The sequence below is a fragment of the Pistacia vera genome, unplaced genomic scaffold (assembly GCF_008641045.1).
Source record: "Pistacia vera cultivar Batoury unplaced genomic scaffold, PisVer_v2 Contig691, whole genome shotgun sequence".
Lineage (NCBI taxonomy): Eukaryota > Viridiplantae > Streptophyta > Magnoliopsida > Sapindales > Anacardiaceae > Pistacia > Pistacia vera.
This window is the reverse complement of record NW_022196547.1, coordinates 302210-326915: the sequence shown is the minus strand read 5'-3', so window position 1 is coordinate 326915 and position 24706 is coordinate 302210. Positions and strand designations below refer to the sequence as shown.

Genomic DNA, 24706 nt, shown 5'->3' with positions numbered 1-24706 from the left:
TTAAATGAAGATACCCGTCCTTGTATATGGACACTGTCTATATAATAGGACGGGATCCATATGAATGGACAACCGTCCACTAGAAAAAAATTATTAGAAAATCAAAGGCATGTTACACGGTAAACGATAACCTTTGCGGTGTAGAATTTTCGATGTCCCTAACATTATTGTTTTGAAAAACCAAAATGTAAGGCAGATTGTATAAAGATTCACCTAACTGTAACTACCATTTGGGAGGTATTGTACATTGAAAATTTCGTATATAATTAGTAACTAAAGGATGCTTTTAAGACATATTTCAATGGTTTCTTTCATCGGTCTGAAAAGAATTACACAAATAGATTTGATTTTGAACAAGTGATTCAGCAAATATACAAATGCAATTATCCAATTCTGTCGTTTAAATAGTAAGATTAGTCTTTCCCTTCCACAACATTTGCAAAATTCTGTCGTTTAAGTAGGCGTAATCACTATCTAGGACAGCAACCACTGATTGCAGAGACGAATCCAGACGCTTAAAGACGGTTCTTACTCCACCCATGGATGCTCTTCCAAATACAAGTTGGTATCCTCCTCTATAATGTTTTAATCATTGTACTTCAGCCAATTATACAAATACTGCAACCTTTTTCTCTCCTCGCTTAAGATTTCTCTCATCTCCAAGAAACATTAGGAATCGGTTCTTCGTTCGACAGAAATTTCCCTTAGGTTCTCTGGAGCCGCTTTCACAGAAGGTACATCTACAAGCATGTTTGCAGGGGCAAAATACATGTGCAGTGACATCATACAAATAATAATGCCCAAGAAAAGCTGCAGCATTGCAAGAAAAAGAAAAAAAGAATAAACACCAATTATCAAAACAAATGCTAATGACAGAGGGGGAAGAACTCAAGAATGGCAAAAAGTAAGGGCATTGGGACTTGCCTGCAGTGTAGGCTTAAAACTGAAAAGGTATACAGATAAAAGCATTGTTAGCAGCATTGCCATTGAAGTGGAATAAACCTGAAAGATAAATAAATCAATGTCAAACAAAACAAGAAATTCTAGAGTTGCATGGGCACTTAGAACTGAAGATCTAATGTCAAACAAACAAGTCTAAACTGCTGGAGAGACTTCTTGGCAGTTAAAGTCACTTGTGAGGCCGGCCAAAGGACAGAGCTACAAAATTTTCCTTTGGGGAAAAAAAAAAAAATTTCTTTTTTAGTTTTAGTATAAAACTAAAGCTCAATTCTGAGTTTTAAGTCACCATAGAAATCACTCAACACTGACATTTTCATATCCAGAATTCATATGCTAATGAAAATCATGAATACTCCAAAAGAAAGTAAATGTTACCTTCACAATATTGTCAGCATACTTCATCAACCATGAAACCAGCAATCCAGTGGATCCAAGGTTCAAAACAACCATCCAAGTTGTAATACTATATCCATCAAAAAGGCGTTGCCACCAAGGTCCCTTCTCAAACCCTCCTCTGAAGTCATCCATTAGAAGCCGGAACATATTAAAAATAGAACCAAACCTGAAAGGAGGAAAAATGCCCATATATCACCATTGTAATCAACAAAGTTTTTACAGTGAAGGCATATGATACAATCAATGTATAATCTAAGCACCTATCTCACAATAGGATAATCCTGTATCACCACAAATGTCCCTCAAGAGTTTTAAGAAGCTGCTATAAGGGTAGCTAATAATTATTCATCTCACTATACAAGATTCTAAAAAGAAGGCAAATAGATTTTCACTAGCAAAAAATTATAATATTACAAAAGCACAACAGGCCTACAATTTTTGTAATTACAATAACAAAAGATAGCTAGGTAAAATTTGACATTGTCCACTCATAATGAATCGGGATAGTAACCAATTGATAATATATATAAAAAAAGCAAGACAATGTGGAGATACCTACGTATACAATTCTACATTCTGCCAATACAAGCTATCATTATTCTTCTTCATAAGAAATTCTGTATAAACACCGGCTAATGCTGATAGACAAGCAGATAGGATACCCAACGTATACCCTTGGATTGGTGCTGAAAATAAAGAATCGCATGAAGCTTCTCCACAACCTTTAACCTAGTATAAAACAAAGTACACCTAATCACAAAGTCGTATGAAAAACAATTGCAATTATAATCAGGGATCTGTGGTTAAGTTCATATAGCTACAACAGAAGGAGATAGATGAAACCGAAATTCTTCATAGTGTTTCATACAGCCCCTCTAACAATTTCATATTATATAAATTTTTAACCACAAGACCATGGTAATGTACCGGAACACAGTAGACATAGGCATCAACAAAAAGGCAACACCACATATAGAACTGTTATAAAATATCACCTGGCTTGTGGTTGTTCCAACAGCTAATAGCACAACAGCCATCCACTGGAGATTAGAGAGTTTTCTCCTCAAGAATAGCCTAAATTAAAATTAAAAAAAGGAAGAAGAAGAAGAAGATAAGTCTTATCAATTAAATAAGACAACTCTTAATTAAATTCAATCTAAATAATATTAAAAAAGTCTGAAATCAAAAGAATTACTGATAGAATGAAGCCATAAAAACAAAGGCATTAATATTTTTACAACTTTGAAAAGTCAAAGTATGAACCTGAATAATATGCCAGTTGTGACAATCTTAAGATTACCCATGATCTGATAAGTGGAAGTGTCAACATAAGTCAGTGTAGCAAATTGAACATTATTGTGAATCAGATATATGATTGACGGAATGGGAAATAAGCGGACACTTTTCCAGTCTGTAGTCATCCTTGGAGAAGATGTCCGGATCTCTCTCCAAAGAAGAAAACTAGAAACCACCAACTGCAGGTTAAATGGTAAGAGAAAAAACATAAAAGATATCAGCAACTATTCAGCATAGAAAATATAAATTTTCAGAAAATCATTCATTTCTGCCGTGGTTAATCAATAAGGAAAATGGACAAATATCAACAAGCTAACAAAGTCATTGAATGAAAAATACCTTGAAAAATTCAGCAAGAAATGGAACTGTAGCATAATCATACTTATACCCTCCATTACTTTGAGAGAGAGTAGTCAAAATCCCCTACACAATAAAAAGAAACGTGAATTTCCAAATTTTCAACAGTTTTAGAAAAGAAATCAAGTTCAGATCTAGAAATCAATGCTGCCAACTTCAATCAAAACATTATAATGAGAAAGAAGCCCTTACGACTCCTCCCTATCAATAACCATCAAAGTCACTCAAGAAAATGAGTTGAACGAAATCCGTACAAAGGACTATGACTTTTCGTTTAGGGAAAAAAAAAAAAACAAAAGCCCAACAATGAATGCAGCGCACAATCTTATCACTGAGTTCTCAGAAAAGCTTACTGTAAAGAGGCAGATTAATGAATGGAAGAAAACTTGATGAGGCAATAAAGTGAAAGAAATAGTTCATGTTTACAATAATACATATGTAATAGATTGCAAAACATTTTCCGAAGTGTCATTTATTAAAATATTATACTATAACTAGGATTGAGTTACATACAATAATAAGAAAGAATTACTTTTATCCTTTTTGCCCTCTTTTAGCACGCAAGTTAAAGAAGTTAAAAAATTTAGTACAATCGATAAAATTTAGATTAATCTCCAATTTTCCTCTTCTCTAGTGTTTTACTTCTTGTAGATTTCTATTAAAGAAGTTGAAAAACATGAAATGCTCAGGCCTAAGCTCACACAAAGAAAATGTACAACTAACAGTATACACGTTTCGTTTCACACCTTAATTACTCAAGAATTTCAGCCACATTTTCAGGAAACAAAGTTCAACCACAACTCTTACAATCAACAACAACATTCAGGTAAATCTTGCAAAAGCTAATTGAATTCACCACAAAATATCAAATCAAACATAATTCCAATTAATCAAATCAATGTCAATTAACAAGTTAGCTCAGCTGTATCATAATAATTAGTGACAGTGATATCAAAGACAGAGACTTAACAGCGGCATTGACAAATTTAATTTTCTTTCAGATCAAGCAAACACATTCAGTATCCATATCTTGTAATTCTCGGATTTAAACTTGAAAGCAAAGGAAAAAAACAGCAGAAAATGAAAGAGATCCAACGCGTATGTTAACGTGAAAAGATTGTTATAGAAGAAAGCAGTTGTTAGAATCAGACCTGAGAACTAGTGAGAATAGTGAGAAGTGTCGCGACGAAGTACCACTGCATCGTGTTTCACAGTTAGGCTTTCATTTGATTGATTTCACTCGCTTAGCTTCCGGAGTCAGGTCACTGATGGTGTGCTATGGATTTAAATTTATGATCTGTAACTTCGAATAATGGGCCTGAAAGTCGGGTTGGGCCATTTCAGCCTGGGTCACATGAATATGGGTTCGATCCAATCATAAATTGGGCTTTAATTTTAGTAATTTTCGTTGACCAAACCGAACCTTCTTATATTAAACAACTAATCAGTTAAGATTTGATTTATGTTGATTAATTAAGTTAATATTGATTAATTAAGTTAATCAGTTAATGCAAACGTAATACCAAACTCCATTTCTCTTCAGTTTATGGGTATTAAGTATTAACACCGTCAGCGTCACACATTTGCCGTCCAGCCAAAAGCATAAAACATTTTTAACCCAAATAATACTGATGCTGCCACGTGTTACTACTTGGTCTACTGCTAAGCCGGCAAAGCATTATCACCTTAGAATTAAGCGACGTCGTTTGTCGTTTCAATTAGAGCTTAGCGTCAACGGTATTTCAAAACAGTGTTATTAATTAAATTAAACATATTGGAAAGAGCAAACGACACATTCCCACCCAAGGTTTGACGAAATCCTAAATTGGTACCTCTGGTTATATTTATTCCAGATTCCTACACTTAAAATGACAGAAAAATGTTTGATGTAACAGTAAAAAGGTAAATTGGTCATTTTGCATGGACAACGCACGTTAGCAGATCGTCGTCTCTAACAATCTTTTGGTGCACGTTAGCAGACGGTGTCCTTGACGTTTTTCACCATTTTCCAGTGATTCTTCCACCCAAAATAACCCTTGTCACCACCATTTGAACTCTCATCCTCCTCTCTACAAAACCTTACCCTTGACAACCCCTCATCACTCGTCAATCATCGGATATGGCAGCCAAGACATTCGACTAGTTTTTGCCAGTTTTCGACCGTTTTGAACGGCAAAAACCCCAACCACCGCCGCCATTTGACTCCTCGCATCCTCCCCTACAAAACCCCTAACCTTCCTAGCCATGACAACTCATTGTTTACTGTCCATCACTTCACCAAAAAGCGGCCAATGAACACGAACTCTCGGTCGGCGACTAAACGATTGCGAAGGACATAGGGATTTTATAAGGTTAGAGATGCTAATTGCAGTGGTGGTATCCAATTGGATTTTCATTGTCGGAATCCAGCGAAGAATAGCGAAACCCTAAGCTTAAAGATATCGGCGATTACAGGGGCCAATGAATCAGGAACCAGAGGGGTTTTGGACGACAGACTACGGGGAAGGTGATGGAGGTGACCAGGGGGTTCGACACCGTCAGAAACAGCCTAGATTAGGCAAAAATCGAGAAGGTGTGTAGTGATCGAGGGTATTATTGAGATAATGTGAAAATAAAATGGTAAGTTTTATAATTCTACTAATTTAAGGGTTAAAACATAATTTATTAATTTAGGGTTAAGGGTATTATGATAATTGCACCCTTTATACCCTAAAAATTGCTACCAGTTTTATTTAAGTGTAGAAATCTGAAATAAATGTAATTAAGGTATCAACTTACGATTTTATAAAACCTTGGGTGGGAATATGTGGTTTAATCTATTAAAAACGAAAATATGTCGTTTACTCTATTAAAAACTAAAAAAAGGACGAAACCCGCGGGAACATATTTATATGTTACGCCAAGGAAACCGGACTAGTTCAACGGCCATGGCTGACTCTAATTTCAGTTTCTTAATTTATTCTTGTTCAATTGACCAAAGCTGACGGAAAATATAATAAAAAAAATGGTTTCTTCGTCTGTTGAAAATCTTCAGAAAACAACGCACTCATTAAAAGTCAGTTACAGAGAATATAACCATCAGGTGTCCTTCTGCTTTTGGTCCAAGTTAATTTCTTTGTTCCATATTCCAATTCTTCATTTGGCGTTAACAGGTTATTGATTTTTCTGTTCTTTTTCCCTTTTCAATCTTGATGGTTCGTTGTTTCTTTTTCTTTGATACGAAACAGAGGTGGGTTGTTCTTGTTCATTGACCAGATTTATCTATTTGTTAAATGAAACAAATATTAACTTCTCTTTGTTTCGTTACATCTGGATGAAAAAATACTGTATGTTGATGCTATGAACTTGTGATTGTTGTTGCAAAGACAGAGATTTATCCGATGTTATACCAGATAGTTCTGTTGTCTTGCTATTGTTATTGATGATCTATCAATTTGTTTTAGATCTTTGATCGAACAATCAATTGAAGGCAAGCTCCAAGGCCAGTTCAAGTACAAGAAGAACCATCAGAGGTAAGGTGCAGATAGATTGAAGATTAAAGATTTGAATTTGGTATTGTATATTGAGGATTTGGCAGCACCTGGTGAGGTTTCAGGGTATCCCTATCGATAATTAATCTTTCCAGGGCCTCGTATGGAGCAATTTAGGCAGGTTGGCGAGGTTATGGGAAGTTTGAATGCTATCATGGTGCTGAAAGAAGACATCCGAATCAATCAACGGCAGTGTTGTTTACTTCTAGACATCTTCAATTTAGCCTTGTCTACAGTTGCAGAGGGAATCAAGCTTTTCTTGAAATCAGAAGAGAAGAACACCAAGTGGAAAGCTCTTGAACAGCCCTTGAGAGAGCTTCATAAGGTGATCAAAGAAGGAGAACTCTATGTTAGGCAATGCTTGGATAATAAAGATTGGTGGGGTAAAGCCATTGCTCTTCATCAGAATAAAGATTGTGTTGAATTTCATATTCACAATTTGCTTTGCTATTTCCCGGCTGTGATTGAGGCCATCGAAACAGCTGGTGAAATCTCAGGACTTGATCCTGATGAAATGCAAAGGAGGAGAGTAGCACTTGCAAGAAAATATGACAGGGAATGGAATGACCCTAAACTTTTCCAGTTGAAATTTGGGAAGGAATATTTGATCCCCCGAGAAATTTGCAATCGTTTTGAAAGTGCTTGGAAAGAAGATAGATGGCTTCTTATTGAAGAACTCAAGGAGAAGAGAAGTTTGGGATCTGTTGTTCTGACAAAGAATGAGCAGCGGCTTGTAGATATGTTACTCAAGAAACTAAATGGACCAGAGCCTGCTAATGGGCAACTCTTTCCTACTTCAACTTTGTTAGGAGGGAAGGATTACCAAGTAAGGAGAAGATTAGGTGGAGGAGGCCAGTACAAGGAAATTATATGGTTGGGGGATAATTTTGCTGTTAGGCATTTCTATGGTGAGATTGATGAATCATTAAATTCCGAGATTGCTAATCTTCTTTCCCTGTCCCATCCCAACATTGTGCAGTATCTTTGTGGCTTTTCTGATGATGAGAAGAAAGAATTCTTTCTTGTTATGGAGTTGCTAAGCAAGGATCTATCTCTCTACATGAGGGAAACTTTTGGCTCAAAGAGGCGGAGTTCGTTCTCTCTTCCTATTGTGGTTGATCTTATGCTTCAAATTGCAAGAGGTATGGAATTTCTTCATTCACAAAGGATTTATCATGGAGAATTAAACCCTTCAAATATTTTCCTCAAACCAAGGACTTCAACCGAAGGTTATTTTCATGTAAAAGTTTCTGGTTTTGGATTGTCGTCTGTTAAAAGTTATGCATCTCGACACTCACTCCCACCACCACTGCCGCCGCCAAATCAACATGCACCAGACCCTTGTATTTGGTTCGCCCCAGAAGTTCTGGCCGCACAAGAAGAGGGAAGTACCTCTACTTCCAAGTATTCAGAGAAGGCAGATGTTTACAGTTTTGGGATGCTTTTTTTTGAGCTTTTAACCGGGAAAGTTCCTTTTGAAGATGGACATCTTCAAGGAGACAAGATGACAAGAAATATAAGAGCAGGAGAGAGGCCTCTCTTCCCATCAGGTTATCCAAAATATATCGTCAACTTAACCAAAAAATGTTGGCACCCAACTCCTTCTCAGCGCCCAAGTTTCTCATCCATATGTCGAATTTTACGTTACATCAAGAAGTCCCTCGTGATGAACCCGGAACATGCTCAGTCTGAGTTTCAATCGCCACTTGCAGATTATTATGATATCGAGGCAGGCTTTCTAAGGAAGTTTGTGTTAGAGAGGAGTTATGATGAAACATCTGTCACACAAATCCCATTTCAATTGTTTTCCTATAGAATATTAGAGAAAGAGAAGGCTATTTTGAACAATAAAGATAAGCATTTGGAACTAGGTAGTGATGCAGCCTCAATGTACAAGGATGAGTCTGCTTCTGTAGATGGAATTATGTTAGCAAATGAAACAAGGTCTATGTGTTCTGATATGAAGTCAGTCTCTTTTGATATGAGATCAGTTTTTACAGAGATTCCGGGTAAAAAAGTTTCTCAATTTGATACGAGGTCAGTTCATTCCGAGGCTCCAATGAACAAAATTTCTAGTTCTGAATTTAGGTCACTTTCTTCTGAGGTTCCCGACGAGAAAATGTCTAATCCTGCTTCAAGACGGATAAAAACCACGGCTTCGTTAAAAAATCTTCCTAGTCCTGATTCCAAGTTGGTTGGTTCCAGGACTACAGAAAGGACAATTTCTGGTTTTGAAACGAAGTCATGTTCTTCCGACACTCAAGACAAGAAAATTTCAATTTCTGATACAAAGTCAGCGTGTTCCGAGAAGTCTGAAAATCGAGTTAAAGCGGCCACGAAAGCCACAAATGTAAAGGTTGAAAAATGTGCAGGTGAGTTCTCTTCTTAAACTCAGATTTGCTTTCTAAATACGTTCTTGAAAGCTTTTAAACTAAATTATGTTAATTTGATGGCACAGGCCCTGGGGCACCAATACCACGACCAGCAAGACCGAATGCAAAAGCACGAACACAAAAACAATCACCAGCAACGCAGACGACGCAGTCACCAAGACCGTCACCATCACCAACACAATCACCGAGATCAACAACATCAACAACAACAACACGATCACTGAGATCAACAACAACAACAACACCACGATCAACGAGGTCACCATTTAAAGCAGGCGGGCGCAGTTTCAAGATTGGCCAAGAGGTTAAGAGTCCTTTAAGCACAAGGATACGAAGATCACAGGCTAATTCCTCGAATTCTGACGCATCATAATTCTTGTTCACCTCAACCGGTGAGAAGAGTACTTGGCCTTCCACGAAAATTTTGTATACACTGTAGAATTTTCACTACTTATGTTATCAGATCATGGCCTTCCGTTGAATCTGTTCTAGGCCTCCAAAATACTTGGGTGGTTTTCAGAATTTGAGAGGTAGAAGCATTGTAACTTCGTCCTTGGTATGTATACTTGAAATTTTACTTCATTTTCCTTTTCTACGACAGTCTCTTTTGTTTACAATAGCTGAGCCAGTGAGTAACACATTTACCTGTCAAGCTTTTGAGCTTTAATTTTTAAGATTGAAGATGAATTGGCTTGGCTGAGAGTCACTAACTCATTGACGCACTTCAATAATCTGGCAAAATTGAATTATGATATAGAACAGATTATATGATCTACAGATCTATCATAACAAAATTATCATATACATAAAGATTTACAATTCACTTTAGTAGTTATAACTTGAATTCTCTGATGCAACCTATTNATCTTTATCGGCTACAATACTTTATAAGGTATCATCAGTAAAACTTTAAGCAAATCCAATGCTGAATTTCAATTAGAAATGCTATTATATCTCCACATGAGGATATAAAACTTTAAGCAAATCCAATGCTGAATTTCAAGAAATGCTATTATATCTCCGCATACTCAAACGAGGCAAATTCTACTACTGGATACCTAACTAAAGCTTAAAAGAAAATCAACAGATTCTTCACAGATGTTGTTTGTTCAAATATATCTGATTAACTACCTTTTGTGGACTGAATGACATCAAGCTGAATTTCAATCGATGACCGACCAACCCATATGACAGTACCAACTATTTTCAGATCGAAGTCAACACTAATCGGCTTCTTCAGTACAATCTTGTCAACTGAAGCAGTAACCACTAAAAGCGGCCTTGTGATGCTATCATCATTGGAGCAATGCTAATTCACCAACAAAGAGAAAATCATCACAGGAAAGCTCAAGAGTAATCATGTTCAGTTTGGATAAATGCACACAAAGCAAGCACATGAGATGTAGTCCATTTTGAAATAACTTTCTTCAAATTGCACAAATCAACAACTCATTACCTAATGCTCAAGCATTTGCATGAAAAATCCCAAATTCAAATACTACACAAAACCATGTGACATCCATTTCTGCATTCAAAGCTCACATATTCAAAATCATTATACAATCATATAAAAAATTATAAGTTATCAACAACATACCAAACAAAAACTATCAGTTTAACATTATTCACAACTCACATCTACAAAACAGACTCAATCACCAAACTTTAAAAAACGAGCCTACATAACAAACTCCTGAAATAATTATACCTTAACCGAAATGGTACCGGCCAAAGCATCAAGATCCTCAAGCAACATCCCAATCCTGACCTCATTCCAAGGATCTCTATATTGCTCTCTTAAAGTATAATCACTAGAGAAGTTATACAAAATACTGGTCCTGCTTTGTGAAGGAGTTTTGGTGAGCAATTCACTTTGTGGGGGAGCATCTTTTGGTGGGTCAAGGAGTGTTTCAAAAATTTGAGACCTTGCTTCCCACAAAGCATTTGTGACAGGTGAATGGTACATTCCAGGCCATAAACTTATGGGCTTTTTGTTGGCTTTGGGGTCTGGAGAAGACTTGTCGAATGGTGAAGCAAATGTTGAGAAAACAGGGATGGTTTTTGGAGATAAGGAATTGTTGAACTCCATTTTGGTGGGTTTGTGGAAATGGGTTTGTCAGAATTATGAGCGTTGACTTCGATTGATGACCAAAGTTGGGTTCTTTTAAAAAGAAAGGAGGAAATTTTGTGTGAAAACCGATGTCGGTACCGAGGTTGCGGCAAAAACGTTTTCTTGTTGGCTGGTTAAAGGTAGTTTTTGTGATGAACAGAGGAACTTAGTAAATGAAAACAATTAAATGTGAGTAATAAATTGGCCGAATTATTTTTTTACCCTATATTTATTGAAAGTACAGTCGATACCCCAAATATAGAAAACCATCAAGAAGTAAGGCTCCGTTTGGTTGGTTTTTGGGAATACTATTATTCAATATTATTTAACTTTTTTTAAACCCCCTAAATTTGTTAATTTAATTAAATACCCCTAAATATTTTTTTTTTAAAAATTATAAAAACACCCCTAAACCCACATTATACCAGATTCCGGCCACCACTGTCGGAAGTTGGCCAGAATCTAGTAGGATGGCACACTACCGGCTGGATCTTGCCGGTAGTGCGCCGATCTAGCCTTTTTCGACCAGATCTAAGGCCAAAGATATAGCCGTTGACGGCTAGATCTTTGGTCGTAACCAGACGTCAATGACGGCTAACATATGGTCGTCGTTGACCATCAACGATGGCCGTATCTTTGGTCATTGTTGACGAGCAAATGCGGCCAAATCTGATCGTCAATGGCCAGATCTAGCTGTAGATCTGGCCTTTGTCGGCCAAATCCAATGTGGATTTGACCGAAAAAAGCCATATCGACGTACGACCAGCAAGATCCAGCCAATCATGCACCGATACAGCGACTCTGGCCACCCTCCGGCGGCAGTGGCAGACTGTCTGTATTTGATGGGTGGGTTGGGGGTGTTTTTGTTAACTTTTAATGTTTTATTATAGGGGTGTTTTGTAAAAAAAAAAAAAACATAGGGAGTATTTTATTAATTTGTAAATCATACATCGTAATACCCGTCCAATTCAACTTTTTTCAAAAAACGTAAAAATTTGAACCAAACGGAGCCTTACCTAGTTTCGGGGTTTTAAGATATTTTTAAAACCGAAGTAATAAAGTTCGTTTTTATTAAAAAGGAAATTAGTTAATTTTACATATACACTCAACAAAGAAAGGTGAAGTTAGTCCCTAAAATTAATTATAATAGAGCTAAACTACAAGTGGCAATGGGTTGTGCCGACACAGCACACAATTTTTTTAGCATTGCCCACCACGGCACGACACGAAAATTTCGTGATGTGCCATGGCCTGTGGGCCATGTGGGCCGTGTCATGGGTCGGGGATTTGGCATGTGGTTGTGCACGACACGTCCCACGAATTTAAAAAAATAAAAAAAATTCAAATGTAGCCGCTGCAACGGCTACAATAGCCGTTGGGACTTGGGTGTGCTTGGGTGTGATGGCTTACATAAGCCCCTAGCCCGCCCTTCACATTTCATCTCTCTCAAATCTCATCTCAATTCTTACATATTCTTCAATTATTAAACTCTCATATTTTTCAATTATCATTAGTCAATTAATTTCTTTCATCAAATCAAATTTATTTCAAAATGGATCCAAATTAAAATGAATTTAATCATTTTCAGTATTTTGATGATGAAGGAAATCCATTGCTTAATGAATTATCAAATGAAGATCCATAGCCCCCAGAAAAGAGAAGAAAACAAAAATCAAAGGTTTGGGAGAATTTCAGTCAAGTACAACAAAAAGTTTTTGGTGAAATTGTTCGACATGTCGTGTGCAGCTATTGTGGTTCTACTTTTTTATGTGCGAGTTTAGGTGGCACGGGGCATCTCAAAAGGCATACAGAAGATCATTGCACACATGCGCCAACTCATTTAAGAAGGCAAAAGCAAATTGGTTTTAAAAAAAGTAACATCATCAGAATGTAATTCATCTTCTAATCCATCTCCATCAGTACTGCAATGGGCGAAATTTCTAACTTCACATATAGTCAACAAAACATGAGAGACTATATGGCTAGGTACGTTGTCGCAACTGATCAACCTTTATCATTTGGTGATGATACTTTTTTAGAATGGTTTATGCAAAGTAATGTACAATCTACTTTTAGAAGAGTTCTTAGAAACACTTTAAGATCTGATATTATTAGAAATTATGAACAAATGAAATTAAATATTATAAAGGAACTTAGGAAATTTAATGGAGTTATTTCATTTACTTCTTATTTATGAACTTCTAGTAATCAAGATTTATGATATATTTGTGCAATTGGTCATTATATAAATTCAAATTGGCAACTACAAAGAAAATTCTTGCATTTCGTGTTTTAGAATATCCACATACTGGCAACACAATTTATGATGAATTAACTACAATCTTTAGAGATTATGAAATAAAAGATAAAATTTTCTCTATTACATTTGATAATGCAATAACATATGATAAAGTTACTGAGTTAATGTTACAATGTAATAATTTACCTTATGAAAGTAGATTATTTCATATTAGATGTGTGTGTCATATAATAAATTTAATTGCACAAGATGGATTAAAATTAGCTCAAAATGAAATATTCTCACTAGGCATGCAATTACTTTTATTTCATCATCTCCTTCACATTTACAACATTATTGTAAATTGTGTAAAGAAACAAAATTAAAAAAGAGAAAATTGAAAGTGGATGCAAAAACTCGCTGGAACTCTATATATTTAATGTTAAAATCTTGTGAAGGTTATGAAAATGTTGTTATACAATTTTATAATACAAATTAAAAGGATCATGTATTGACTCAATATCATTGGAATGTTGCGTTTTCCTTAATGAATATTTTAGAACCTTTAAATAATGCTAATGATCAATGTTTTGGTATTTATTATCCTACAACTTGCTTAGCGTTATATTGTATAATGGAAATTAGTTTTATTTTTAAAGAATATAGAATGAATGAAAATTTTGGACATGTTGCAAAAACAATGGAAGGAAAATTTAGAAAATATTGGGAAAAACCACCTCCACTGTTTGCATTAGCCACTGTAATGGATCCTAAGGCAAAATTATTAGGTGTAAATGATTTGGTAGAAGTTATTTCGGAAAATCTAGAGGTCCTTTTAGCATTAAAAATAGGAGATGTTAAGGAATCTGATACCACACTTCCTTTATGAACTTATTTCAAGAGAAGGCCATGTGGTAGAAATCAGAGTTCAGTTGACCAAGTCCAGCTTTGCCAATTGCTGGGTCTAACGCACATACCTGAAGAATCGGTCCAAGCTTGCCCATAAATCTTTCCAACAAGTTGCCTCACTTCTCCACTATTCCACTCAGTCACTTCATCAATTATTTCTTAGTTTCTAGTTGTTTGTTTCTGTATAAATACCTGTAGTTACTATTTTAATTAATGACCATTGAGATTGATAATGTTGTTATCTTTTGGAGTTTTGTCCTCTCTATACGACTGGTTTATTGGTTGTAATTGTGTTTAAGATTCTTGCATGATTTGCTGCTAATATAAGTTTCAATTGTTTCACATCATTATTTCTTTTAAAATTCTAGCCCTTACCATTTTGGTATCAGAGCAGGTTGATCCATCATGGTGGTTTAAACTAGATCATCTAATATCCAAAATGAACTAGCCAATCCAAACACCAACCCTCCACCAGCCAACCCAAATTCTAATCAATTTGCTCAACAATTATCAGCCATCGCTTCCAAATTAAACACCTTAGACTCTCTAGCAGTTGAAGTAGCATCACTCAAAGCCTAATCCAATGGGGTTCCACATCGGGAAACCAGTCATGGTCTATCCAACAAAGAGAAATGCAAAGACAGAAGATTTGCTTGGTCCGAAGCGGAAGATGATGACAGGGACAATCCTTGTTGGATTAAGAATCCTTCACGGCCCCCTAACATTAAGATGGAATTCCCAAAGTTCAAGGGAGGAGACCCCCGTGGTTGGATCTTAAAAGCGGAAAAGTATTTCTGTTATTATCAGACCCCGAAGGATATCAAAGTTGACATTGTCGCCATGTATCTCGAAGGAGACGCCCTTGATTTATTCGCTTGGATCAATAATTAGCAAACTCTACTATATTGGTAGGAGCAGGTCAAAGCATTACAAGAAAGTTATGGTTCGATAGAGTTTCAAAATCCCGATGAAAACTTTGCAGTATACGACAAACAAGATCTGTCCAAGAATGCCGTCAAGAATTTACTAAAAGATCTTCTTAAGTTAGGAATTGGCTAGATCATTGTTTGTTGGGTGTGTTCGTAAATGGCTTGAAGGAGGAGCTAAAAGCGGATCTTAGAATTCACAAGCCCAGGACAATCTACAAAGCAATGAGTTTAGCAATTGAATTTGAAACTAAGCTAGGCCTAAGTCGTGTTACCCGAGGGTCCAATTGGTCTACACCCAACTGACCAAGTCCACTAACCCAAACTTCCTTCATACGATCCCGCCTCTCATGTGACAATCATCCTTTATCTATGACCACACAAGCTAATGCCTGAACTAATTTTTTGGCAACCCAACCCCTGCAAGCTCACTCACGGGAAGTTGAAAGGCAAAATAGAGTATCAAAAGATCTTTTTTTTTTTTTTTTTTTTTTTTTTTTAATGTAATGAGAAGTTTTGTCCTGGTCACAGATGCAAGCCGATCTCTTTCTCTTTAATAGAGCTCACAAATGGTGAAGTTTCAGCCGATAAAGAAGGCGACAATGTCGGTGACCCAGATAGCGAACCCAACGGCAGTGTAGAAGATGCAGATCTTGCCAAAATCAGTTTCCATGCTATTTTGGGGAAATCTGTCGGTACCACTTCGAAGCTACAAAGTGTAATCAACACTAGGCAAGTTCTTGTCCTTGTTGACAGTGGGCCAACTCATAATTTTGTGGCTGAGAAGATTGTTGAGGAACTCCAACTCCCACTTCAATTTGTTCCTTCTTTCGGAGTCCAAATCGGCAATAGGGATGTAATCCGCTGCAATCGTATTTGTCGGGATCTCTCTGTGCAATGTCCAAGTTTGACAATTACTCAAAATTATTACCCAGTCTTAGTTGGAGGGGCTGATCTGGTTTTGGGAATCCAATGGCTTGTCTCCTTGAATACGGTACAAGCTAATTGGGATGAGATGTTTTTAATCTTCAACTTAGACAGTAAGAGATATAAGCTCCAACGGGTCCCTCACAAAGCGCAAACTGAAGCTACTTTTCAATTCATTTCAAAGCAGAACAGAATATCAGGTAATCATCCTATCCAAAAGTTAAATATTCAAAGTCTACTAACCACTTTTGAATCTATTTTTTAGGAACCGAATACCCTTCATCCTTTTCGCAATCACACTCTATCAATTCCATTACTTCCAAATTCCAAACCATCGAATGTCTAACCTTAACAATATCCCTATTTCCAAAAAACCAAAATTGAAAAACAAGTCTTAGACTTATTACAATCAAGTTTATCTGCCTAAGTTCTAGTCCTTTCGCCAGTCCCGTCCTTTTAGTCAAGAAAAAAGACAATACTTGGCGAATGTGTGTTGATTAACGAAGCCTAAATCAAATCACCATTCTTGATAAATACCTCATACAAACAATGGTAGACCTAAGATTTTTGCACGGGGGGCCCCTGTGGCTTCGCCATTGCTTGCCAATCAACTAGTGAAAATACAAGAAAATAACATCCAATTCACAAGGAAACACAAGAAAATTTTACGTGGAAAAACCTCTTCAATGTGAAGAGATAAAAAAAACCGCAGGAATCTAATGATCTACTTAAATCCAATATAATCAAAAGAGTTTACAATAACCACAAATCCACCAAAAATATTCTACACAAATTTAGAGCTTAATCACAACTCTAACAAAAGTATAATACACAAAGGTTTACAAAGAGATGGATTACAATCACGCCAAATCCAAATCCAGACATTAACATTCCAACTCAACTGTCTAGATTAAAGATCCACACATCCTCTGCGTATTGACCCAAAAATCAAGTTAGAATGGTATACCTAAAGATCTAAATAATATGAATATTGATTATTTAAAGATGAAAGCAAGCTAGAATAGTACACCTAAAGATCTTCAATTTAACACGATTTTCCGCTTCATTATGTTCTGAAAATGTTCAATGATATCTCATTTTAAATTGTAGTAAAAACTTCCTTTTCAATGTAAACTATTAAGCAATTGTTCATCCATTTGTCTCCTATTCGATTATACAAAGTATTCTTAACAAGATTCATTGCACAGAACACCCTTTCAACTGTTGCAGTAGCCACGAGCAAAACCAATTCTAATTTAGTAAGCAAGAAATCTTTGTCATAAGCAACATCCTTCTTAAACCCAACCATTTTTGCAAGATCGGCAATCCCATCAACATGAGTGAAGTTGGTGTTGGTGCTAACATCCTCATAATAGTTTTCAAGTTAATTATCGAACAACCAAATATCGTGTTGAGGAAAATTGGCAGGATAGAACTTTGCAAACTCAAGTAATCTATCTTTGTTAAATGCAGCAAAAGCGTTACTTGGATCAAGAGATGCCATACACTGAAGCAACCTCATTTTTACTTCATCAAAATGATTATTGAGTTCTTCTTGAATGTTATCTAAAATTGTGTACATCAGTTACACCTTAAAATGATGTTTATTCGTAATTGGCGCAATCCCCCGTTTTGTCCCCCCAAAATTATTTTCCATGTTCTCCAGGATTGATATGTCATTATCTTTACACAGATCATAAGCTTCTTTCAACAATATGTCGAAACAAGTGTCTTCATTTCTCAATTTATGCAATCAACATTTCAAAATTTGTACAAACTACATGGCATTAAGAAGATCTTGATCTTTTCTTTGTAATGCTTGTGACAGTTCATATGTGATTCCCAATACTTTCTTCATCAAGAATAACAAAAAGACGAATTCAAAATTCTCCATGATTCGTAATAAATTCCTTGCTTGACTTTTGTTTTGCTAATCATCTCCTTTAATCTCAATCACTGTGAGCACACCAACAACAGAAGAAAATAAGTTTATGATACTATGAATTGTCCCTATGTGTGAACCCCAACGTGTATCTCCTGGTCATTTAATAGTGCATTCTTGATTCAAACCGCGTTCCGTCTGAAGATCACCATTAGATATCAAAGATATCACATATTCATACTATTTATCACGTAGAAGATCTCTGCGCTTGCAAGATGCCACTATAGTGTTTGATAACATAGAAAGAGTTTGAAAAAAATGCACCTAATGCCGAATGTTTACTTACAACTTTGACTAGCGTCAGTTGGAGTTGATGAGAGAAACAATGAATGTAGAAAGTTGACTTATTTTATCTCAATATCAAAGTCTTCAAACCATTGAACTCACCCCTCATATTGCTTGCTCCATCGTAACCTTGCCCCTGTAAACTTGTCAAACTCAATCCATACTTTACAAAAAAGACATCTATTGCAATTTTCAAAAACTTTGTAGAAGTATTTTTAACATGCACAATCCCAATAAAATGTTCAATAACATAACCTATTTTGTCCACATAGCGAAAAACAATAGTCATTTTTTCTTTCATTGCCACATCACGAGATTCATCAACTAGTAAAGAAAATGGTTGTTTATCTCTCACAATTTCTACAATAATTTTCTTGGTCATCAAATGAGCACAAACACTAGTTAGTTGCCTCTGGATTTTGGGGGCCGTCATTTGATGGTTTTTCGGAGTATTTCCTAGCATAACTTTCTTTATGTCGTCATTGTGATTTGATAGCAACTTCAATAGTTCCATAAAGTTACCTTGATTTTCAGATTCAACCGACTCGTCATGACCATGAAATGTTAGTCCTTGATGTAAAAGGAATCTACTGTAATCAATTGATGCATTCAAGCGAATGTGATAGTCCAATTTGCCATTTTTCGACAATCAAGCAAGATTTACATCAATGTGTTGCCTTTGGTTCATCAAATCAACACACTTGGCATGACATTGGTTATGAGTACTAGAATGATTACCAACATGTTTTTTCACTTTTGCTTTATCTTTCCAATTATTAAATCCCTTATTCATAAAAACTTCACCACCTGCTTGGTCACCATGATGGGGTTTGAAAAGATAACAATTAAAACAGAAGATTTCATCTTTTGCCACACTATATTCCATCCAACTTGAACCTTCTTTGTACCACTCTGATGTAAAACTACGCTTTTTATCTCCAGAAGGAGTGCAAGGAAAGTTATGATCTTTAGGTTGGCAAGGACTTTTCAACAAATATGCTCTTCGAACTTCCTCTTTTTGTTTGTTAGTACAACAAAGCTCGTTAATTGGTATCCTCAATCCTGGGTCAGTTTCAAGTTCATCTAAATTGAACACCCCGATTGANCTTCACCACCTACTTGGTCACCATAATCGGGTTTGAAAAGATAACAATTCAAACAGAAGATTGCATCTTTTACCACACTATATTCCATCCAACTTGAACCTTCTTTGTACCACTTTGATGTAAACCTATACTTTTTATCTCCAAAAGGAGTGAAAGGAAAGTCATGATCTTTAGGTTGACAAAGACCTTTCAACAAGTATGCTCTTCGAATTTCCTCTTTTTGTTTGTCAGTACAACAAAGCTCGTTAATTGGTATCCTCAATCCTGGGTCAGTTTCAAGCTTATCTAAATTGAACACCCCGATTGAAGGTTGAACTTCTTTTACTTGGTGTTGTTGTCGCTGTTGTGGGGCTTCTTCTTCTAATGGAGTTTGATTAACCTCAATATCAGTAGAGTTTTTATCAACATTTTTTATTGGACTTTTCTTCAATCTTTTGAAATAATTGGATATCATAATCTTATTTGTACAAATATATTTGGAACCATTCTTGCTTCTTAATGCTTTGGATTCCAAATCCAATAAACATTAGTCAGTACCAAAATGGGATCCCAAAAATAAGAGACAAAGAGATTCCTATATATAAAAAAAAAAAAAAAAAACTAATTAATTTAGCAACTTAATTAACTTTTTCTTGAATAAGATACATGAACAAACCAATACATATAAACAATTAAAACAAATAATATAGTTTTGGCGAATTCAACCCATAGCCCAACAAGGCAACAACTATAATGTAGATGTGATCATTAAATGCATATTTTAACACATTAAAGACATATTTTAACACACTTATCTTATTCTATTTTGTAAACTCTAATAAAGAAGACAAAATATGAATAGAAGTACATGCATTTCCAAGTAGTCTAATCCCAATGGGTCTATAGTCATTTTTTTCTCTTTAGAATTTTCCAACAACACAAACAATTTACCATACATTTAATTGCATCCAATGAGTTCCTTTATTCAGTCCCAAAGTATCTCTTACTCCTAATTCTCAATTCCTAAATGCCCAGCACGGCAACACCAAACCTTCCCAAATTTGGAATCTCTTTCTTTTTACTCATTGGGAATCCCAATGAGACAATGAGTAAAAGGAAAGAAATGCAACATCAATTTCCCCCAATCATGATGTCCCAAATTTGCTTAAAAAAGAAATGCAACATTTTAATCAGGAATAGTAAAAAATTAAGGGCAAAGAGCCAAAGACAATACCAAATTACCAATCTTTCTTGTTATGGTTCTGAGAATAAGGAGAGTGCCAGGACTCAAGACTCAGGACTTAGGAGTCATGAGTGAGAGAAGTTGAGAGGCGGAATTTCAACTTTAGATTTTTTTTTAATTTATGGTTCTAGGTTTGAGGTAGCGTTGTCATGTAAAAGGGAAGATGAGAATTGGGGAATGAAAAAGTTGAATATGAAACGGACAAAATCTAACTTTTTAATTTTTAACTTTTTACTTTTTAAAAAAACTTTTCAATTTTTTTTTTTAAAAGTTGAGGGTAAGTCTGAGCCTACCCTCAAAGGCTTGGGTATAAATGAACCGTTAGGTCTACCCTCATCTTTTATACCCAGGCCCCTTAAGGGTAGGCTCAGGCTTGCCCTCAACTTTTAAAAAAAAATTGAAAAGTTTTTTTTAAAAAGTTAAAAAAAGTAAAAAATTAAAAAAAATTAAAGGATTAGTTTTGTCCGTTTCATATTCAACTTTTTCATTCCCCAATTCTCATCTTCCCTTTTACATGACGGCGCTACCTCGGACCTTGAACCATAAATTAAAAAAATCCCAGGTTGAAATTCCGCCTCTCAACTTCTCTCACTCACGTCTCCTCAGTCCTAGCACTATCCTCATCCTCAAAACCATAACAAGAAAGATTAGTAATTTGGTATTGTCTTTGGCTCTTTGCCCTTAATTTTTCACTATTCCTGATTAAAATGTTGCATTTCTTTTTTAAGCAAAAATTGGGACATCATGATTGGGGGAAATTGATGTTGCATTTCTTTCTTTTTACTCATTGTCTCATTGGGATTCCCAATGAGTAAAAAGAAAGAGATTCCAAATTTGGGAAGGTATAGTGCTGTCAGGCATTTAGGAATTGAGAATTAGGAGTAGGAAATACTTTGAGACTGAATAAAGGAACTCATTGGATGCAATTAAATATATGGTAAATTGTTTGTGTTGTTGGAAAATTCGAAAGCGAAAAAAAATGACTGTAAACTCATTGGGAGTAAACTACTTGGAAATGCACGTACTTCTATTCATATTTTATCTTCTTTATTAGAGTTTACAAAATAGAATAAGATAAGTGTGTTAAAATATGTCTTTAATGTGTTAAAATATGCATTTAATGATCACATCTATATTATAGTTGTTGCCTTGTTGGGCTATGGGTTGAATTTGCCAAAACTATATTATTTGTTTTAATTGTTTACATGTATTGGTTTGTTCATGTATCTTATTCAAGAGAAAGTTAATTAAGTTGCTAAATTAATTAGTTTATATATATATATATAGGAATCTCTTTGTTTCTTATTTTTTGGATCCCATTTTGGTATTGACTAATGTTTATTGGATTTGGAATCCAAAGCATTAAGAAGCAAGAATCGTTCCAAATATATTTGTATAAATAAGATTATGATATCTAATTATTTCAAAAGACTGAAGAAAAGTTCAGCAAAAAATGTTGATGAAGACTCTACTGATTTGAGGTTAATCAAACCTCATTAGAAGAAGAAGCCCCACAACAGCGACAACAACACCAAGTAAAAGAAGCTCAACCTTCAATCGGGGTGTTCAATTTTAGATGAGCTTGAAACTGACCCAGGATTGAGGATACCAATTAACGAGCTTTGTTGTACTGACAAACAAAAAGAGGATATTCGAAGAGCATACTTGTTGAAAGGTCTTTGTCAACCTAAAGATCATGACTTTCCTTTCACTCCTTTTGGAGATAAAAAGTGTAGGTTTACATCAAAGTGGTACAAAGAAGGTTCAAGTTGGATGGAATATAGTGTGGTAAAAGATGCAATCTTCTGTTTGAATTGTTATCTTTTCAAACCCGATTATGGTGACCAAGCAGGTGGTGAAGTTTTTATGAATAAGGGATTTAATAACTAGAAGGATAAAACAAAAGTGAAAAAACATGTTGGTGATCATTCTAGTACTCATAACCAATGTCATGCCAAGTGTGTTGATTTGATGAACCAAAAGCAACACATCGATGTAAATCTTGCTTGCGTGTCGAAAAAGGAAAAATTGGACTATCACATTCGCTTGAATGCATCAATTGATTGCATTAGATTCCTTTTATATCAAGGATTAGCATTTCGTGGTCATGACGAGTCGGTTGAATCTGAAAATCAAGGTAACTTTATGTAACTATTGAAGGTTCTATCCAATCACAATGACGACATAAAGAAAGTTGCTGGGAAATGCTCCAAAAAACCATCAAATGACAACCCCCAAAATCCAAAGGCAACTAACTACTGTTTGTGCTCATTTGACGATAAAAAAAATTATTGCAAAAATTATGAGAGATAAACAACCGTTTTCTTTACTAGTTGATGAATCTCGTGATGTGGCAATTAAAGAACAAATGGCTATTGTTTTTCGCTATGTGGACAAAATAGGTAGTGTTATTGAACGTTTTATTGGGATTGTGCATGTTAAGAATATTTATGCAAAGTCTTTGAATTGCAATGAATGCCTTTTTTGTAAAGTATGGATTGAGTTTGACAAGTTTACGGGGGTAAGGTTTCAATGGAGCAAGCAATATGAGGGGTGAGTTCAATGGTTTGAAGACTTTGATATTGAGAGAAAATAAATCAGCTTTCTACATTCATTGTTTCTCTCATCAACTCCAACTAGCACTAGTCAAAGTTGTAAGTAAACATTCAGCATTGGGTGAACTTTTTCAAACTCTTTCTATGTTATCAAACACTATAGTAGCATATTGCAAGCACAGAGATCTTCTACGTGATAAACAATATGAATAGGAGATGGTGATCTTCAGACGTGATGCGGTTTGAATCAAGAATGCACTATTAAACGACCAGGAGATACACATTGGGGTTCACACATGGGGACAATTTATAGTGTCATAAACTTATTTTCTTCTGTTGTTGGTGTGCTCAGAGTGATTGAGATTGAAGGAGCTGATTGACAAAACAAAAGTCAAGCAAGGAGTTTGTTACGAATCATGGAGAATTTTGAATTCATCTTTTTGTTATTCTTGATGAAGAAAGTATTAGGAATCACATATGAACTGTCACAAGCATTACAAAGAAAAGTTCAAGATCTTCTTAGTGCCATGCAGTTTTTTACAAATTTCGAAGCGTCGATTGCATAAATTGAGAAATGAAGACACTTGCTTCGACATATTGTTGAAAGAAGCTTATGATCTGTGTAAAGATAATGACATACCAATCCCAGAGAACATGGAAGATAATTTTGGGAGAACAAACGGGGGATTGCACCAATTACAAATAAACATCATTTTAAGGTGGAATTAATGTACACAGTTTTAGATAACATTCAAGAAGAACTCAATAATCGTTTTGATGAAGTAAATATGAGGTTGCTTAAGTGTATGGCATCTCTTGATCCAAGTAACTATTTTGCTGCATTTAACAAAGATAGATTACTTGAGTTTGCAAAGTTCTATCCTGCTGATTTTCCTCAACACGATATTTGGTTGCTTGATAATCAACTTGAAAACTGTTTTGAGGATGTTAGCACCAACGCCAGTTTCACTCATGTTGATGGGATTGTTGATCTTACAAAAAAAAAATGGTTGAGTTTAAGAAGGATGTTGCTTATGACAAAGTTTTCTTACTTATTAAATTAGCATTGGTTTTGCCCATGGCTATTGAAACAATTGAAAGGGTGTTCTCTGCAACGAATCTTGTTAAGAATACTTTGCGTAATCGAATGGGGGACAAGTGGATGAACAATTGCTTAGTAATTTACATTGAAAATGAAGTTTTTGCTACAATTCAAAATGAAGATATCATTGAACATTTTCAGAACATAATGAAGCAGAAAATCGTGTTAAATTGAAGATCTCCAGGTATAGTATTCTAACTTTCTTTTATCTTTAAATAATCAATATTCATATTATTTATATCTTTAGGTATACCATTCTAACTTGATTTTTGGGTCAATACACAGAGGATGTGTGGATCTTTAATCTAGATGGTTGAGTTTGAATGTTAACATCTGGATATGGATTTGGAGTGATTGTAATTCATCTCTTTGTAAACCTTTGTGTATTTTACTTTTGTTAGAGTTGTGATTGAGCTTTACATTTGTGTAGAATATTTTTGGTGGATTTGTG

The 24706-nt window shown here is 35.3% G+C and overlaps 3 protein-coding genes across 3 annotated transcripts; 1 reads left to right on the top strand and 2 right to left on the bottom strand.

Annotated features, from left to right (window-relative positions):
* Window positions 1-234: 234 nt before the first annotated feature.
* Window positions 235-4264, bottom strand: LOC116113850 (CMP-sialic acid transporter 1-like). Its single transcript, XM_031400011.1, has 8 exons — window positions 4161-4264; window positions 2992-3075; window positions 2620-2831; window positions 2352-2430; window positions 1916-2085; window positions 1336-1522; window positions 925-1002; window positions 235-810 (listed from the first exon to the last, which is right to left on the bottom strand). The coding sequence occupies exons 1-8, from the start codon at window positions 4209-4211 to the stop codon at window positions 670-672; spliced, it is 1002 nt and encodes a 333-aa protein (XP_031255871.1). The 5' UTR covers window positions 4212-4264; the 3' UTR covers window positions 235-669.
* Window positions 4265-6490: 2226 nt separating this feature from the next.
* On the top strand, window positions 6491-8855 carry LOC116113817 (serine/threonine-protein kinase MARK2). Its single transcript, XM_031399987.1, has 2 exons — window positions 6491-8729; window positions 8837-8855. Exons 1-2 carry the CDS (start codon window positions 6643-6645, stop codon window positions 8853-8855), a joined length of 2106 nt encoding a protein of 701 aa, XP_031255847.1. The 5' UTR covers window positions 6491-6642.
* Window positions 8856-10055: 1200 nt separating this feature from the next.
* LOC116113816 (acyl-coenzyme A thioesterase 9, mitochondrial-like) lies at window positions 10056-11080 on the bottom strand. The gene is made up of 2 exons (XM_031399986.1): window positions 10641-11080; window positions 10056-10241 (listed from the first exon to the last, which is right to left on the bottom strand). Exons 1-2 carry the CDS (start codon window positions 11019-11021, stop codon window positions 10056-10058), a joined length of 567 nt encoding a protein of 188 aa, XP_031255846.1. The 5' UTR covers window positions 11022-11080.
* Window positions 11081-24706: the final 13626 nt, after the last annotated feature.

What these genes read in the sequence shown, in the direction of transcription:
- LOC116113850 (XM_031400011.1), bottom strand. Translation starts at nt 4,211, where the DNA reads ATGCAGTGGTACTTCGTCGCGACACTTCTCACTATTCTCACTAGTTCT. An exon ending in ACAACTGGCATATTATTCAG is followed by an intron (nt 2,431 to 2,619) that starts GTTCATACTTTG and finishes ATTTTAATTTAG; the next exon opens with GCTATTCTTGAGGAGAAAAC. An exon ending in CAGAATGTAGAATTGTATAC is followed by an intron (nt 1,523 to 1,915) that starts GTAGGTATCTCC and finishes TCCTCCTTTCAG; the next exon opens with GTTTGGTTCTATTTTTAATA.
- LOC116113817 (XM_031399987.1), top strand. Translation starts at nt 6,643, where the DNA reads ATGGAGCAATTTAGGCAGGTTGGCGAGGTTATGGGAAGTTTGAATGCT.
- LOC116113816 (XM_031399986.1), bottom strand. Translation starts at nt 11,021, where the DNA reads ATGGAGTTCAACAATTCCTTATCTCCAAAAACCATCCCTGTTTTCTCA. An exon ending in CCGGTACCATTTCGGTTAAG is followed by an intron (nt 10,242 to 10,640) that starts GTATAATTATTT and finishes TTGGTGAATTAG; the next exon opens with CATTGCTCCAATGATGATAG.